The sequence below is a fragment of the Zalophus californianus genome, chromosome 2 (assembly GCF_009762305.2).
Source record: "Zalophus californianus isolate mZalCal1 chromosome 2, mZalCal1.pri.v2, whole genome shotgun sequence".
Lineage (NCBI taxonomy): Eukaryota > Metazoa > Chordata > Mammalia > Carnivora > Otariidae > Zalophus > Zalophus californianus.
In genome coordinates this window covers 166,575,343-166,594,191 of record NC_045596.1, presented here as the reverse complement: position 1 = coordinate 166,594,191, position 18,849 = coordinate 166,575,343, and the positions used below count along the sequence as shown (strand labels likewise).

The 18,849-nt window shown below is 34.3% G+C and overlaps 1 protein-coding gene across 4 annotated transcripts in view; it reads right to left on the bottom strand.

Annotated features, from left to right (window-relative positions):
- Nucleotides 1–18,849, bottom strand: part of LOC113924922 (A disintegrin and metallopeptidase domain 3-like) — a 161,183-nt gene that overhangs the window by 44,011 nt on the left and 98,323 nt on the right. For 2 of the 4 annotated variants that reach the window (XM_027599276.2, XM_027599277.2), the window contains exons 13-17: nucleotides 18,015–18,116; nucleotides 16,248–16,443; nucleotides 7,663–7,753; nucleotides 7,214–7,403; nucleotides 437–523 (exon numbers count right to left, since the gene is read on the bottom strand). In XM_027599276.2, coding sequence (XP_027455077.2) covers nucleotides 437–523; nucleotides 7,214–7,403; nucleotides 7,663–7,753; nucleotides 16,248–16,443; nucleotides 18,015–18,116 — 666 coding nt within the window. The remainder of the gene's footprint in view (nucleotides 1–436; nucleotides 524–7,213; nucleotides 7,404–7,662; nucleotides 7,754–16,247; nucleotides 16,444–18,014; nucleotides 18,117–18,849) is intronic. The other 2 variants (XM_027599278.2, XM_027599280.2) reach the window with 2 other exon arrangements.

Here is an 18,849-nt window from a genome sequence, read left to right as displayed (position 1 = left end):
AAACCACTAAAGGATGAATGAGATCTGTATAAACAAGAAAGTCTGCTCTCACAAAAATATTAGATTATAATATGTGTAATATAAATATATTAAGTGTGTTTTCAAATATTTATCAGTACACATACACTTAACCACAAGCAATATTTACATGTATGTTAAATGTGTATGAGTAATCCTTAATAAATTCAATTGAGAAATGACTTTATTCCATATTGCATTTTTGTACAAAGTTCAAAGCTCATGAGGCTTATAACAATGTGACTGAACACATAAATCATATATATATGTATAAATAATAGAATCTACTTTCCTTATTTTAACTGCAAATTTTCAAAGAAATTTCTGTATCAAATAATTCTAAACCCCATTATCTTGGACAATGTTACTGACATGAATGAAAATAGCTATACTTAGAAATGAAATAACCATTACATACCCCATGTCCACTGCAATTTATGTTTGAGTCACAATTTGTTCTCTGTGTGTATGAATTCCTAGAAGAACAACGTCCCTGGTCACAATACTAAAATGTTAAAACAACAAACAACAAAACCTGTAAATGTAAAGCCGAGTTGAGCATTTGTACTTGGTACAAAAATTAAATGCACAATATATTTTATATTTATATTTCATATAAAATATATATAATATGAATCTGGATTTCATGACATCTACTCATTCTAAAAGAAGAACTTGGGAGTTGGGAGTCCAAATAGCATGTTATTACTTTACCAAATATAAAATTTTGAAATGAGATACTATTTCTTTCCTATGAGGGAGCTGTGATTTTATGGATATATTGATACTAATTGGTATAAGAACAAAAATAGCCAAGTGGTACTGACCATTTATAATGAGCTTGGATTTATCTTTGCACTTTCTATATATCTTTATAATACATACTCATATATACTCAAAGGAAATATTTTTTCCTCATTTTATATTTGATGAAAATAAATCTACTCTTCTAAATTCATGCACAAGTTATTGAGAGCCAATGTTCAGTGCAAGAACTCCTTTGTCACAGAACCACATATTGATCAATGCTAAATAACAGTGTTCTTGTCATTTTCTAATATTTTTATATTTTTCCAGCTTTAATGGCAATATCTCTTACCTTTCATATTTACACTAAAGTAAATTATTTAATCTCCCCATACCTCCTTTTATCCATCTTTGAATTTGGAATAGCAATTATACCCAAATTTTAAAAAAGTGTAGGTTATGAGGATGAAATCATTTGTTAGACGTAAGGGAACAAAAGCAGTGCCTGGCACGTAGTAAATCCTCACTACATACAAAATATCATTTTATTATTTATTTGACCTGATTTCTATGTAAGCTCTATGTTAAATTTAATTTAATTTGAATATCTTCAGGGGAGTCTGTAAAAATTATCTGTTGGCTTTTCTCAAGTTATCTGGTAGAATATTCACTATATGATGAATAGTCCTAAAAATCATTATTTTCTATCACCATTAACCAATCATCATAAAGGAAAGAATATCAGCTTGTTCATTAACTACAAGTGCTCTGATGAAGCCAGGAAGAATAACAAAATGTTGGGCAAATCAGCACTATGGGTCCATAAAACCATCTTCATTCTAGTTCTCCTTAAACATTGTCATTGAGGCAATAATAAACTAGTCATATTTCACTGGGTTGTCTTTAGGGGAAAAATAATCCAGGAAAAGTTAAGACCCATGTTTCTGATACAGTTTCTTTCAAGTAAATAGATCAATTTGTAGCTGGCTCTTTTGTAATGACAGCAAAAGTAAGAAACACTATAAAAGTACTTAGACCTGGGCAATGGTTGGGATGATGTTTTGAATATAAACTAATCTACAAGACTTCTTTCTTTGAACAAGAGATACAAATAGTGTCCCAGAAGTAGTACATCATGGTAAAAAAAAAGAAAGAGAGAAAGAAAGAAAGAAAGAAAGAAAGAAAGACAGGAAGTAAGTAAGGATGGAAGGAAGGAAGGAAGGAAGGAATGTATGAAGGAAGGAAGGAAGGAAGAAAGAAAGAGAAAAGAAAAGAAAGAAAGAAGAAAGAAAGAAAGAAGGAAAGAAGGAAAGAAAGAAAGAAAGAAAGAAGAAAGAAAGAAAGAAAAAGAAAAGAAGAAAAGAAAGAAAGAAAGGAAAGAAAGAAAGAAAGAAAGAAAGTAAGAAAGAAGAAGAAAGAAAGAAAAAGGAAAGAAAGAAAGAAAAGAAGAAAGAATAAAGAAAAGAAGAAGAAAGAAAGAAAGAGAAAGAAAAGAAAGAAAGAAAGAAAAAGAAAAAGAAAGAAAGAAAGAAAGAAAGAAAGAAAGAAAGAGAAAGAAAGAAAGAAAGAAAGAAAGAAGAAAGAAAAAGGAAAGAAAGAAGAAAGAAAGAAAGAAAGAAAGAAAGAAAGAAAGAAAGAAAGAAAGAAAGAGAAAGAGAAGAAAGAAAGAAAAGAAGAAGAGAGAAGAAAGAAAGAAAGAAAGAAAGAAGAAGAAGAAAGAAAGAAAGAAAGAAAGAAGAAAGAAGAAAGAAAGAAAGAAAGAAAGAAAGAAAGAAAGAAAAGAAAGAAAGAAGAAGAAAGAAGAAAGAAAGAAGAAGAAAGAAAAGAAAAAAGAATATAAGTAAATACATATTTCCTAAAGAGAAATGCCTGGATCATGTTAAGCATATTTTTTTATATAGTCCCAAGTATGAGTAAGAAAAAGGCAGTTAATTTTATTTATTCATTGATCAGCTTATCTAATTTTGGACAGTTAAATGTCCCTTTTTTCAAGTTTGAAATGAATGTGCTGAGATGTGTTTATCTTCCCTACTACCTAAGTGAGCTAGAAACCAATCTGATAAACTATTCTCCTGTTCTGTCTTATAAATAAAAAAAAATCATAAAAGCTTTCTATCACATCCAATATGAAGCAAACTTGCATTGTTGGAATAATGCTTATCTCTATACAGTACACTTTTTGCTCAGTATATTACAGTATTATGTACATGTGTTTTATTTAAAATATTGTTATGATTAATAAGAGACATACTTTTCTTCATGTTAATAAATAAGATATAAAGTCTCCCCTCTCTCTCTTATCAAGATAATTTTTACAAAGGACCCACAGCTAATGAGAATAAGGGTAAAGACCTCTTTCCTTTCCAACCACTCTGAAATCAACTGAACAATGTAGAATTACAATGAAAATAAAATATATCTGATGAATTTTTTAAATAACCACAGAATAATTCCAATTCAAATTCACAGACATGGCACTCACAATTGCTCCCCTTTTCCTAATTAATGTGAATAAAGGAGAATCAGAACAAGGCAATTAGAAGATGAGCAATTTAAGAACTTCCTGGGATTTCAAAATAAAATGAAGGTCACTGATGGATAAAATGAAGTGAGGAAGCAACCACATCAAATACAATGGTAAAGGACAGAGCCTTGTTGATCAGCCTCACAATGCTCTGGAGGATCTGCAGCCTCAGATAAGGAAAATAAGGAAAAGCAGAGGAAGAAGAGCCAAAAGGGCAGGTTGGGCGGGGGGGCTAAAACGTGGAATTATCCATGGAAGTGTCCACAAAACTACAGAAGTAGTTAGCTCTCATATTCACTACTCGCCTCTCCTTTCTCTCAATTACAAAATGCAGTCAACACACTTTTATCCCAATGGAGAAAATTTCTAAAGGTATTTTGTTTCCTAAAACAACTGAATTAAGGATGACTATAGAATTTGGGCTTTTCAAGTGGTCTGTCCTCTAGAAGAGTCGCTATCCAATTAAACTACTGGAAGTACCATGGCCTAAAAGCCAGTTCCCTAATGAAGACTGTCATGTGACAAACCCCTGTTACATGGAGAAGGCTGCAAATTAGTTGGAGGTTTTGTGTTTGTTTTTAATTTTAGGTAGTTAACATACAGTGCGATATTGATTTCTGGAGTAGAGCACTGGGTGTTATATGTAACTGATGAATCACTAAATTCTACTCCAGTTGTTGGTTGGTTTGTTTGTTTTTAATTAAAAATGTTGTGGGAGTAAAAAGTCAGGCCAGGTGAAAGCTCCTATGGAACCAAGTAGGAAAAGTTGGCTTGCCTTCCTTCCTTCCTTCCTATTTTTCTTCCCTTCCCTTCCCTTCAATTTCTTTCCTCCCTCACTCCTTTCTTTGTTTTCCCTCCATGGGGACATTGGCCAGTTGGGCATGGGCTAATGATCAGACTTTCTGAGGCAGAGACTCACTGCTGGGGAGATGAGTGATCTGTAAAGGTTTTAGTGATCATACGCAGTAGTGGGACAAACCAGCATGGCAATCTTCTGTGGCATATGTATGTTTTATTTTAATTGCTGTTGTTATAACTGTATTTTTCTTGTACATGTTATTTCACTCTCACTACTAAGATTCTTTGTCTTTAATTTTCAGAAATTTCAGTATGCTGTATTCTGCTGTGGATTTCACTGGGTTTATCCTATATGATGTTCTTTGCTTCTTGCATCTGTGTATTTATGCCTTTTGCCAAATTTGGAAACATTCCAAGCATTATTCCCTGAAATACTTTTCCATCCTTAAATTCTTTCTTCTATCCTAGGATCTTAGAATAGCTTTTATCATGACAAAAAGCAATAACAAATGTTTGTGAAGATGCAGAGAAAAGGGAACCCTTGTGCACTATTGGTAGAAATGTAAATCAGAAAATAGTATGATAGAATAGGTAGAATAGTATGGAGGTTCTTACAAAAATCAAAAATAGAAACATCACATGATACAGCAATTCTACTTCTGGGTATTTATCCAAAATAAATGAAAACATGTAACTGAAAAATATATATGCACCTTCATATTCATTGCAGCATTATTTACGGTAGCCAAGATATGTAAGCAACCTAAGTGTCCACTGATGAATGAATGGATAAAGTGAATTTAGCAAATATACACAAGGGAATATTACTTATCCATAAAAAAGAATTAAATCTTGCCATTTGTGACATGAATGGACCTTGACAATGCTAGTTGATCGAAATAAGTCAGGCAGAGAAAGACAAATACTGCGTGATCTTAGTTGTATGTATAATTTAAACAACAAAATCCAAGCTCATAGATGCAGAGAACAGATTGGTAGTTCCCAATGGTGGGGGTCTGGGGGAGTGGATAAAATGGGTGAATGGGGTCAAAAACTGCAAACTTTCAGTTATAAAATAAATAAGTGATGGGAATTACAGTATAGTATGGTGACTACAGTTAATGACACTATTGCATATTTGAAACTTGCTAAGACAGTAAAACTTGAACATTCTCGAAATAATAAAAAAAATTTTTGTAACTATGTATAGTAATGGGTGTTAACTAGATTTCTTGCAGTCATTATTTCACAATATATACAAATATTGAATCACTATGTTGTACACCTGAAACTAAGGTAATGCTATATTTCAATGATATGTCAATCAAAAGTAGTAACAAGTAATAATTTTTAAAAATCAATAAAAACGTGTAACAATATATTTGACTCCATACACATTTCTAAATCACTTTCCAAAAAGTATGTGTTAATTTATATTTGTTTTAGGATGATAATAAGTTATGCTTCTCATCATCAGTTATTGTTTTCAACTCCTATTTGATTAGACAAAAACAGTAACTGGATATTCATGTATTCTGTATTTATTTCACCAACCTAGAAGCACACTAAATCTCATCGTTCAAAAGTTTTATAGTGTTCAATCTCTAGCCACACTACTTCCCTTCCTGAAGCTTATGATGAGGCTGAAAGTTACAACTCTTCAATCACTTGGTCTTACTAGCGCTCAGCTGTGTCATAAAGTTATCTAGAGGCCTCATCCTGTCACTTCATTAGCATAAATGTAGTTTGATTGGAAGAGGTTCTTTATGAATAACAAACAAACAAACAAACAAACAAAAAACCATTCCTATTACTCAGGAAATTCCAAGGGGTTTAGGAGCTCTGTGCCAGAAATCAGGGATAAAAATCAAATTGTTTTTGTGTGTTATACCACATATATACCATTTGAGTGTTTTTTTTCTTTTTTTTAAAAAGATTTTATTTATTTATTTGAGAGAGAGAGAGCACAAGATTGAGAGAGAGAGAGAGAAAGAGAGAGCATGAGCTGGGGAGGGGTAGAGGGAGAGGGAGAGGGAGCCAGAGAAGTGGGCTCCCTACTGAGCAGGGAGCCTGACATGGGGCTTGATCCCAGGACCCTGGGATCATGACCTGAGCTGAAGGCAGTCACTTAACCAACTGAGCCACCCAGGTGCCCTGAGTGCTTTTTTTTCTAATTAATGAATGATTAAATTAGCTGATAAATTTATGTGTTTAATCTCTCACATTTATAGCAAACATTTTTTTCAGTTTGTCTGAAATAATCCTTAAAGGGGTAACATATCACTTTATAAGGTAGTCAGCACTATGTGTTCTTTTGTGATTATTTCATTATTTTTATGCAAGAATACTTTTTCCCATTTTGAAATAAATTTACTATTCATTTCCATTTCCCTCTATTTTTCATTTCTTAAAATATTGTGTCTCAATGTAAATTATCTAAATTTAAACAGGAGATACTTGAGTGGTGTTTTACATTGGTCAACTAATTTTTCAATGGTCATAGTTTAAAGATCCTTTATTTTGTTTCTTAAGCTATTTAAGGAAAAGAAAAAGAAATAAAGCTTAAACTCCATTTTATTATTGTGTCTTGTGGGAGGGCCAAATTTTTAACAAGTATTTATTGTGCTTTTGGAGGAAAAATTAGAGGAGTTGACTAATGAGCAAATAGCTGTTTTACTTTCATTACAACCAAATTAATTCTTCATTGTCAGTTATTGCAGGACTAAATACTTGGCTATTTTTGTTTTCTTTGTTATTCTTATTATTCAGATTATTTTCACCTACTTTTTTGCTGTATCACTTGATTCTTTTTTGTTGTTTCTATAAATTTTTGCAGACCAGATCCTAGCCTAGTGAAGAGGTTAATATTCTCAAGTATGAGAAAACAAGTTTAAATATCTATAGCAAAATTCATAATAAACAAAATGATAGTGAAGCAAGTGTTCCTTTGACCAACAGAAATTCTGAACTTTAAATCTTAAGATCCTGATGTAGTAACCAAAATTTGTAATATTAATTATAAAAACAAATGTTAAGGTCTTCTGTTTCCCATATGTGTGCATGTGCACATACACACACAGAGACACCCACACACCATATATATAATTAAGTCAAAATGTTATTTACCATATTTGGACCACACATAGTGCCATTTGATGTATAGGTATAATCTTCTGTTACATGTGCTGTTGGTATTCTTAAATACGCAGAGACACACAGATGGCCTTCCATGTAAGTATACTGAATATCAAATTTTTTAAATGGTATTATTTCTAAACGTGTCCAGTGACAAACTATCTTTCCACAAAGGATATCCCTGGCAATAAGGCAGAAAAAATTATCTAAATGTCACTTAAGGACAAAAATATAAGGGAAATAACAGTTCAAAATATGAAGGTAATTGACTATGTTAAAGATCATAGCACCAAAGCTATTCAAAACAAAACAATCTTAGGAATTGCAACATAAATATTTATCTGTATATAATGCATTCATTTCTCATTTGTATTAAACAACTCTTTGCAGTACAAACACACGAACACAACTGGAAAAGGTATAATTTTCTAAATACACACCTAAAATTACAAAATTCTCTTCTACAGTTTCCAAAATCATCTTCATGCATATTCACTTCTTGTGTACACAGAAGAGTAGAACCTTTTGCAACTGAAAATATAAATAAAGTTCCAATTATTCATCTTTAAAAATATTAAAAACTGAAAGTATGGTAAATTAATATAGAGACATCTAGATGACAGCAATGCCCAGTCAGTGTCAGCTACAATACATTTTTGGTGTCATCTACTGGCTATACAAGAAAAAACACTAAAAACTATCCACTTGAGAATAGTAAAATTGCTATCATAGTGCAGAAATTATTAAGAAATCAAACAATCATTTACTCTGTTACCTGAAATTCTAATATTCTACTGCTTTTCCACGAATTACCTGAATTTTGACTAATATCTTATTCTTTTTGTCTTATAATTATTAGATCTACCTCTTGATGTAGTTGAAAGTTGTTTTGATTTGCAATTTTATTTTCAAGTCTGGATTTACACAAGCAATACCTTTTATCATGACTACAAGGTAGATTACTAACTTTAAGAAAATGTAGTTTAAAAATGAACCCTGAGGAGCCCACACAGGAAAGACAAATCCTCATAATATTTGGCTTTAAAAGCAAGAGGAGCCAAATTTTATGAATTCTTACAATCAGTGGGACTTAAAGCTTGGAATTTTAAAAATCAGCAACTAGGCTCTGGTTAAACCCAGAGAACATTAGGAAGCTGAGTCCCCACTCTTAGACAGCAAGACAAATAGCCAGCAGAGATATAGCATGGAAGCAGCAGTTTGAAAAATACCAGGGACAGACAGGAGGGAGAGGGATTTACTCATCTCAGAGCATCATTCGGAGAAGCAAGGATCATAGAGAAATGCCTCCAGGAACAAAGAAGCTGTCAGGTTCCATTTTCCTCCCCAAAACCCCAGTATAAACACAGGGCCACCTGCAGGAAACAGCATGGTGCAAAGAAAGTTGATACTTAACTTGCTTACACCAAGCCCCACCCTCCGTGCTTCAGTGGACTGGCCCTGCCCAGTCATGCTTGCCTCAATCCCAGTGCCATGGCCCCCGCCCACCCCCAGAAGACCAGTGCAAAACCCACCAACACCCAGTCAACAGACCCACGAGTTTTATGGGACCTCAGTTCCTGCAGTGATGGTGGCAGCAGGTCTCATTTCACAAGACCAGCACACACTTTGTTAAAATGTGCTGCACCCCACCATGGACAACACACTATGCACAACAGCAAAGAGAGCCTCTGCAGACAACTTTATTGAAGGAAAAAGAGACAAGGTTCAGGCAACACACATAGGAGGCACTCACTGAAGCCTCAGGTCCTGGGGAACAAGGAACACTGTACTGCAGGGTACTAAAGGAGCATTTCTTCATAATGCCATTACTTCCAATAGCAAGAGAAATAGCTGACTTTCCTAACAAGGAGAAAAAATGAGGAGACAGAGGAATGTACCCCAAATGAAAGAACAAGACCAAACCACAGTAAGAGACCTCACCAAAACAGATATAAGTAATATTCCTGATAGAGAATTTAAAGTAGTAATCATAAAGACACTCACTGGACTTGAGAAAAGAGTGGAGGACATCAGTGAGACTCTTTAAGAAAAAGATAAAAAAGAACCAGAGATGAAGAACACAATAAATGAAATTAAAAATACACCCAATAGAAAAAATAACAGGCTAGATGAAACAGAGGAAAGAATTAATAACCTGGAAGGCAGAGTACTGGAAAGTAATCAAGCTGAGCAAATGAGAGTAAAAATAATTATGCAAATTGAGCATAGTCTTAGGGAACTTAGTGACTGCATCAAGCATAAAATATTTGCATTATGAGGACCCTAGAAGAAGAGAGAGAAAAGGGAGCAGAAATTTTTTGAAGAAATAGTAACTGAAAATAATTGTTAGTAATACAATAACAATAGGGGAATTTAACACCCCACTTACATCAAGGGACAGATCATCCAAACAGAAATACAACAAGGACACAGTGGCTTTGAATGACACACTGGATTTAACAGATATATTCAGAACATTCCATCCTAAAAGAGCAGAATACACATTCTTTTCAAGGGCACATGGGACATTTTCCAGAATAGATCACCTAGTAGCCCACAAACAAGCCTCAACAAATTCAAGGAGATCAAAGTCATACTACGAATCTCTTTTGACCACAGTGCTATGAAACTAGAAATCAACCACAAGAAAAAAATCTGCAGAGAGCATAAATACATGGAAGTTAAATAACGTACTACTAAACAATAAATGCGTCAACCAAGAAATCAAAGATGGCATCGAAAAGAACATGGAAACAAATAAAAATGAAAACACAGTAGTCCAAAACCTCTGGGATGCAGAAAAAAAAGCAGTTCTAAGAGGGAGGTTTGTAGCAATGCAGGCCTACCTCAAGAAGCAAGAAAAATCTCAAATAAACAGCTTAACCTTGTACCTGAAGGAGCTACAAAAAGAACAACAAACAAAACCCAAAACCAGCATAAGGAAGGAAATAATAAAGATTAGAGCAGAAATAAGTTATATAGAAACTAAAGGAACAGTAAAAGAGATCAATAAAACCAAGAGCTGATTCTTTGAAAATATCAACAAAATTGATAAACCTCTAGCCAGAGTAAAAAAAAAAAAAAGAGAGAGAGAGAGAGAGAGAGAAAAGAAAGAGAGAGAGAGGACCCCCCAAAAAATCAGATATGAAAGAGGAGAAATAACAAACAACACTACAGAAACACAAAGAATTATAAGAGAATATTATGAAAAATTATATGCCAACAAATTGGACAACCTAGAAAGAATGCATAAATTCTTAGAAACATATAACCTACCAAAACTGAGGCAGGAAGAAACAAAAAAATTTGAAAAAATCTATTACTAGCAAAATGAAATTGAATCAGTAATCAAAAAAAAAGTTCCCAACAAACAAGAGTCCAGGACCAGATGGCTTCACAGGATAATGCTACAAAACATGTAAAGAGTTAATACCTATTCTTCTCAAACTATTCCAAAAAATAGAAAGAAGGAAAATTTCCTAATCCATTCTATGAGACCATAATCACATGATATCAAAACCAGATAAGGACACCAAAAAAAAAAAAAAAATAAGGGAAAGAAAAGAGAATTACAGGACAATATATCTGATGAACATAGAGGCAAAAATCCTCAACAAAATACTAGCAATCCAATTTCAACAATATATTAAAAAGTCATTCACCACAAACACATGGAATTTATTGCTGGGATGCAAGGTTCATTCAATATTCACAAATCAATATCACATCAATAAGAGAAAGGGTAAGAACCATATGATCATTTCAATAGATGAAGAAAAAGCACTTGACAAAGTATAACAACCATTCATAAGAAAAACCCTCAAAAAAGTAGATTTATAATACAAAGAAGTCCTATCCACAGCAATCAGACAACAAAAAGAAATAAATGGTATCCAAATTGGTAGAGGTCCAAGAGGTCCAAGATGGTGGAGGCATAGGAGACCTTAGTTTCGTCTGGTCCCAGGAATTCAGCTAGATAGCTATCAAATCATTCTAAACACCTGTAAAGTCGACTGGAGATCGGAAAAAAGAATAGCTGCAACTCTGCAAATAGAGAAGCCACCATTTTCTGCAAGGTAGGAGGTGTGGAGAAGTGAATCCAAGACAATATATGGGAAGATAAACCGTGGGGGGAGGGAGCCTCCATCAGCCGGCACCAGAAAGTGATATAGCCGTGGAGCACAAAATCAGAACTTTTAGAAGTCTTCTCCAGTGGGGAACATCTCTGCCTGAAAGGCATTAAGGTGGCAAAGCAGGGCAGAATTCTAGGTGGGACAGCATGGTTTCAGGATCCCTGGGGTCAAGAAAGAAGAGTCATGCCTGAGTGTGGCAGAGTTCCCAGGCATCTGAGCAGGAAAGCCAGCTGCAATCAGCAAGTCCAGGAATGGACACTCAGCTCAGGGTTGCCATAACCCCCCAAACTACAGTACAATCAGGCTACTGCTCTCTGAGCAGGGGCCCGGCAAATGGCAGAACCAAGGCAAACATCTCCCTCGCCTCCCCCGCCCCAGGAGTGGCACAGGTGTCTGCTGCAGGAGTCTGCAGGGTTTGGAGACTTGAAGTGGGATGATGTGTCTGAGTGAGCATGGGGGGTAGACAGAGACCAAGGAGACAGGAGTGATTGATTGCTTTTCCCTGAGGGGGTACTGAGTACTGGGGGGAGTAAGCTTTCAGCTCTGGGACTGGAGATTGGGAGGCTGCCATTTTCATTCTCATACTCTATTGTGGCACTGAAAGCCTTCAGGGAACAAAAGCCACCTAGAGCAACCTGGAGTCACTTATTTAGCCTAGCCCCCTGGGAAGGGTGGTTCGGTTCCACCAGGGGCAAAGACATGTGAGAATCAGAGCAACAGGCCCCTTCTCCCAGAATATCAGCAAGAACATCTAGTTAAGACCAAGTTTACTGATCACAAATAACTATAAAACTCCAGTGCTAAAGAAAAATTGTATCTAGAATTCATGGCTTTTTCCCCATGATTCTTTAATCTTTCATTTTAATTTTTTTCTCTTTCCTTTTTCAACCAACTTCTTATTTTATCAACTCTTTTTTAAGGCTATTTTTAATTTTCACTTTTACAATTACACAATTACATTCTATCCTTTCATTGCATTTAATTTTATTTATGTGCATATATAAGTTTTTCTTTCTTTACCATTTTGGGATGTAGTTTATTCTAAAAAACAGACCAAAATACACTCAGGATATAGTGTATTGTTTTGTTCTGTTCACCTGTCTGTTTTCCTTCTCTCTCTTTTTTTTTTGTCTTTAATTTTCATTTTTACAGTTACATTCTATCCTTTCATTGTATATAATTTTATTTTTGTACTGATATAAGTTTTTCTTTATTTACAATTTTGGGATCTAGTGTTCTAACAAACAGACCAAAATAACACAGGATCCAGTGTATTGTTCTGTTCTGTTCACCTGTCTGATTATATTCTTTTAATTTTAATTTTGTTTTTCAGTTTCAGGTCTCTGCTGATTTGTTTAGTGTACATTTCTCTGGAGTCATTGTTGCCATTTTAGTATTTTGTTCTCCCATTCATTTATTCTTCTCTGGGCAGAATGACAGGAAGGAAAAAAGAGAACAAGAGGCAGTACTGACTGACAGGGACCTAATCAGTGTGGGTATAATTAAGATTTTGGAACGAGAGTTCAGAATAACAATTATAGTAAAGATGTTAGCTGGGCTTGAAAAAAGCATAGAAGGCACTAGAGAATCCCTTTCTGGAGAAATAAAAGAACTAAATCTAATCAAGTTGAAATAAAAAAGGCTAAAATGAAATGCAATAAAAAATGGAGGCTCTAACTGCTAGCATAAATGAGGCAGAAGACAGAATTAATAATATAGAAGACAAAATGATGGAGAATAAAGAAGCTGAGAAAAAAGATAAACAACTACTGGATCACAAGGGGAGAATTTGAGATATAGGTCATAACATAAAGTGAATATTAGTATTGGGATCCCAGAAGAAGAGGAAAGTGAAGGTATAATGGAGCAAATTATAGTGGAGAACTTCCCTAATTTGAGGAAGGAAACAGGCATTCAAGTCCAGGGCTCACAGAGAACCTCCCTCAAAAATCAATAAAAATAGGTCAACATCTTCATATATAACAGTGAAACTTGCAAATTTCAGAGACAGAGAAAATCCTGAAAGCAGCTTGAAACAAGAGGTCTGTAACCTACAAGGGTAGAAACATTAGACTGGCAGAAGACCTGTCCACAGAGACCTGGCAGGCCAGAAAGGACTGCATGATATATTCAGGGTGCTAAATGAGAAAAATATGCAGCCAAGAATACTTTATTCAACATGGCTGTCATTTAGAGAAGCAGAGATTAAAAGCTTCTAGGACAAATAGAAACTGAAAATTTGTGATCACCAAACCAGCCCTACAAGAAATATTAAAGGGAATCCTTTAAGCAGAGACAGAGCCCGAATGTAACAAACAAAGACCAGAAAGGAACAGACACGATATACAGAAATAGTCATTTTATAGGTAATACAATGGCCTAGATTCATATCTTTCAATAATTACTCTAAACATAAATGGGCTAAATGTCCCCAAACAAAAGACACAGGGTATCAGATTGGATAAAAAAGGAAGACCCATCAATATGCCATCTGCAAGAGACTCATTTTAGACCCACAGACACCTCCAGATTGAGAATGAGGGGGTGGAGAACAATGTATCATGCTAATGGACATCAAAAGAAAGCTGGGATAGCAATCCTTATATAGGACAAAGTAGATTTTAAACCGAAGACTGTAATAAAAGATGAGGAAGGACACTATATCGTAATGAAAGGGTCTATCCAACAAGAGGATCTAATAATCATAAATATTCATGCCCATAACATAGGAACAGCCAATTATACAAACCAAATAAAAACACATTGATAATAATACAATAATAGTAGGGGACATTAACACCCCACTCATAGCAATGGATGTATCATTTAAGCAGAAGATCAATAAGGAAATAAGGGCTTTGAATGACACACTGGACCACATGGACTTCACAGACATATTCAGACTATTCTATCCTAAGGCAACAGAATACACATTCTTCTCAAGTGCACATGGAACATTCATCAGAATAGATCACATACTGGGTCACAAATCAGGTCTCAACTGGTACCAAAAGATTGGGATCATTCCCTGCATGTTTTCAGACCACAGTGCTTTCAAACTTGAACTCAACCACAAAAGAAATTTGGAAAGAACTCATACATGGATGCTAAAGAGCATCCTACTAAAGAATGAATGGGTCAACCAGGAAATTTAAGAAGAATTTAAAAAATAATCATGGAAACAAATGAAAATGAAAACACAAATGTTCAAAACCATTGGGATGCAGTGAAGTCAGTCCTAAGAGAGAAGTATATAGCAATATAAGCCTTTCTCAAGAAACAAGAAAGGTCTCAGATACACAACCTAACCCTACCCCTAAAGGAGCTGGAGAAAGAACAGCAAATAAAGCTTAAAACCAGCGGAGAAGATAATTAATAAAGATTAGAGCAGAAATTAATGAAATAGAAACCAAAAGAACAGTAGAACAGATCAAGAAACTAGAAGCCGGTTCTTTGAAAGAATTAATAAGATTGATAAACCCCTGGCCAGATTTATCCAAAAGAAAAGAGAAAGGACACAAATAAATAAAACCATGAATGAAAAGAGGAGAGATCACAACCAACACCAAAGAAATACAAACAATTATAAGAATATATTATAAGCAACTATATGCCAACAAATTAGACAATCTGGAAGAAATGGATGCATTCTTAAAGATGTTTTATAAACTACCAAAACTGAACAAGGAAGAAATAGAAAACCTGAACAGACCCATAACCAGCAAGGAAATTGAAGCACTAATCAAAAATCTCCCAAAAAACAAGAGCTCAGGACCAGATGGCTTCCCAAGGGAATTCTACCAAACATTTAAAGAATTATACCTATTATCAGCTGTTTCAAAAAATAGAAATGGAAGGAAAACTTCCAAACTCTTTCTATGAGGCCAGCATTACCTTGATCCCAAAACCAGACAAAGACCCAATGAAAAAAGAAAATTACAGACCAATATCCCTAATGAACATGGACGCAAAAATTTTCAACAAGATACTAGCCAATAGGATCCAACAGTCATTAAAAGCATTATTCACCATGACGGAGTGGGATTTATTCCTGGGATGCAAGTGTGGTTCAACATCCACAAATCAATCAATCAAACACTATATTAAGGAAAGAAAGCACAAGAACCATATGATCCTCTCAGTAGATGCCGAAAAAGCATTTGACAAAGTACAGCATCCTTTCTTGATTAAAACTCTTCACAGTATAGGGATAGAAGTAACATACCTCAATATCATAAAAGCTATACACAAAAAACCCTCAACAAATATCATTCTCAGTGGGAAAAAAAAAACTGACAGCATTTCCCCTAGGGTCAGGAACATGGCAAGGATGTCCACTGTCACCACTGTTGTTCAACATAGTACTAGAAGTCCTAACCTCAGCCAGCAGATAACAAAAAGAAATAAAAGGCATCTGAATTGGCAAGGAAGTCAAACTCTCACTCTTTGCAGATGACATGATACTCTATGTGGAAAACCTAAAAGACTCCAGCAAAAAATTGCTAGAAGTGATACAGGAATTCAGCAACAATGCTAAACAAAATAAGTCAATCTTAGAAAGACAAAGATCACATGATTTCACTCACATGTGAAATTTAAGAAACAAAACAAACAGAGGGAAGAAAAAAAGAGAGAGAGACGAAAACCAAGAAACAGACTCTTAACTACAGAGAACAAATTGATGGTTACCAGAGGGAAGATAGGTGGGGATGGGTGAAATACGTGACGGGGATTAGAGTACACTTATCATGCTGAGCACTGAGTAATGCATAAAATTGTTAAATCACTGTATTTTACACCTGAAACTAATATAACTCTGTATGTTAACTTTACTGGGAAAAATATAAGATAAAATAATGAAAATGAACCCCAGAAAAAAGTACAACTATTACATTTTCCAAATAAGTCTGCACACTGTTTATCTGGATCTTGGCATATTCCATGATAGCAATAGGCAGTCTTATTATTGCATGGTTCTAAATCAGCAGATTTCACATCAGGTACACAAAATTCACTTCTTCCATTGCAAAATTCTGGAAAATCACATGGATCTTTGCTTTCCCGACATACAGTTCCTTTTACAGATATCTGTGGGAGAAAGAAAAACAATTATTTTTGTAAAGTAGTAAACCAAAAATATAAAATAACTTAAACGAGCAATGTATTCTTGTCATTTCCATTATTATTACATTTTTAACTAAAGTCAAATTATGAATTTACTTAAAAGCTCCGGTGAAACAGATTGGAAAAAACCCAAATGTCCATCAATGGATGACTAGATTAACAAATCGTGGTATATTCATACAATGGAATATTTTCAGCCATTTAAAGGAGCACTGATACATATGCTACAAGGTGGATGAACCTTCAACACTATGTTAAGTGAAGAAAGCCAGACACAAAAGGTCACATATTCTATGCTTCTACTTACATGAAATATCCAGAACAGTTTACTCCAGACGGAACACAAGTTGGTGGTTGCCAGGGACTGAGGGGAAGGGAGAAAGGAGAACAAGGGCTAAAGGGCTGGGAGTCTCCTGTTTGAGTGAGGAACATGTTTTGGAACTAGATAGAGGTGGCAGTTGCACAACATTGTGAATGTACTGAATGACACTAAATTGTTCACCTGAAAATGGCAAATGTTATGGTACATGATTTTCACCTTAATTTTTTAAAGGCCCTACCAAATGTAGGAATTATCCCTGTGTGTAAGGGAAAGGGGCAAGGGACTGTGTAGAAAAGCCTTATTGCTCAATCCTGCTGACTTGGAGACAAAGGCCAAAATGAGAGCTCTGGTGAAGGGAAGAGCAACAAGGTTTATAGCTAAGTGGCAGAAACTCTAGGCTTGCCTCTATATTCATGCTCCTTGAAGACAAGTACCATTGGCTTTAGTTACTAGCACATAGAGTGAAAAAGAACACACATAGAACAAAGTAGAATGACGTTAGAAGAGATTTCATTGACAGAGAACCTGGCAAATCTGAAATCTGGCAATCAAGATCTCTAATTAATCAGCTTCTATAATTGTCGTTGACTCCTGAAAATGACACAGAAAAGGCAAGATGCTAAAATCTTACTCAGTCTCCCTTCAGGTGCAGCTATAAAGGAAAATTGAATGGAAAACGTCCCAAGGGAAGTCAAGGATTCAATCTACTTCTGGGACCAGGAGTCCTTGCAAAGTTAAACTTCAGTATTAGACATGCTACATGTTGTTTACTATTCTACATGGACTCCTTTTCTGCTGTTCTCAAAATGAGATTATTATTATTGTTTGTTTATTCAAACATTGTATGTCAACTGTGTGTTGGGTGGCTTATTTGTAATTTTGTCATAAGTTGTTGGGTCATGAAGAGCTACATTCAGGTATGGCCTCAGGTATGACCAAGAGGAATCCATAGTGCCCAAATAATCTGGAGTTGGTATTGGGTAACTGGATGGATCTTGAGTAGAGATTGAAAGACAGGGAAGGCAAAGATAAGAAAGAAGTTGAAAAAAATCTAAGAACATCTTCTGAATTCCGAAGTCAACTGTGTATGAATCAAGTATTTAAAGTTATATATTTGAAAGTTGTGTAAAAAAAAAGTAAAAAAAAAATAAGTGAATGCACAAGAACAGAAAAAAATCATGAAAGAAAATACTGTAGTATTTTGAAAGCTTACCAGACAAGTTTCTTTATCACAGCATGGTCCAGTGCCACACTCTGCAAATTCAGTCAGAGTACAATCTGCAGGATTACAGCATTTTCCAAATTGTTTGCAATGCTAAAGGCAAATATAATCAAGTTCAATAATAGGAATTTTCAATCAAATAAATCATTTTATTTATTGTCAAAATGTACTCTAGTATGTCTCTTAGTTAATTACAATCACAGTATGATTTTTACTTCTGTATTTATTTTTAACACCATTTCATTTAAAACTAATATATTTCCAGTATAGTAAAAGAAGATAGTAATGAAATTATTTATGATTCCATAAATAATAGAAACTGAACTGTTAAAAATTTAATGTAATTTCTGTCAATCTTTGTGTTCATAAATATATGCACTATAAATTTAAAAGTATTTTTCCATTTATTATATCATAAGTACTTTTTCATCTCACCAATCTCCTCAAGATATCATTTTGAGAATCCATAAAAATTTATGAATGTGACAAAATAGAGGTTTCTAAATTATAACATTTTATTATTTAAAGGATGTTTCAATGAAAATTTTATTATTATTATTTATTTTTATCTCCAAGATTTTATATTAAAGATTAATTCTAGAACTTATTAGGTCATAGAGTACAAAAATATTAAAGACTATAACATACTCTTATTTCCTTCTTTCTATATACTTATCTATTCAGTGCAAGAGTGATCCAGACTGTTAGTAATATTTAAAAATTAGTAGAGTGATAGGTGTGATAAGTGAAAATAACTAAGTGCTTACATCTGTTTCAATTTTATTATTTTAGTTACTAATGAGCTATAAATTTTAAAAAACACATA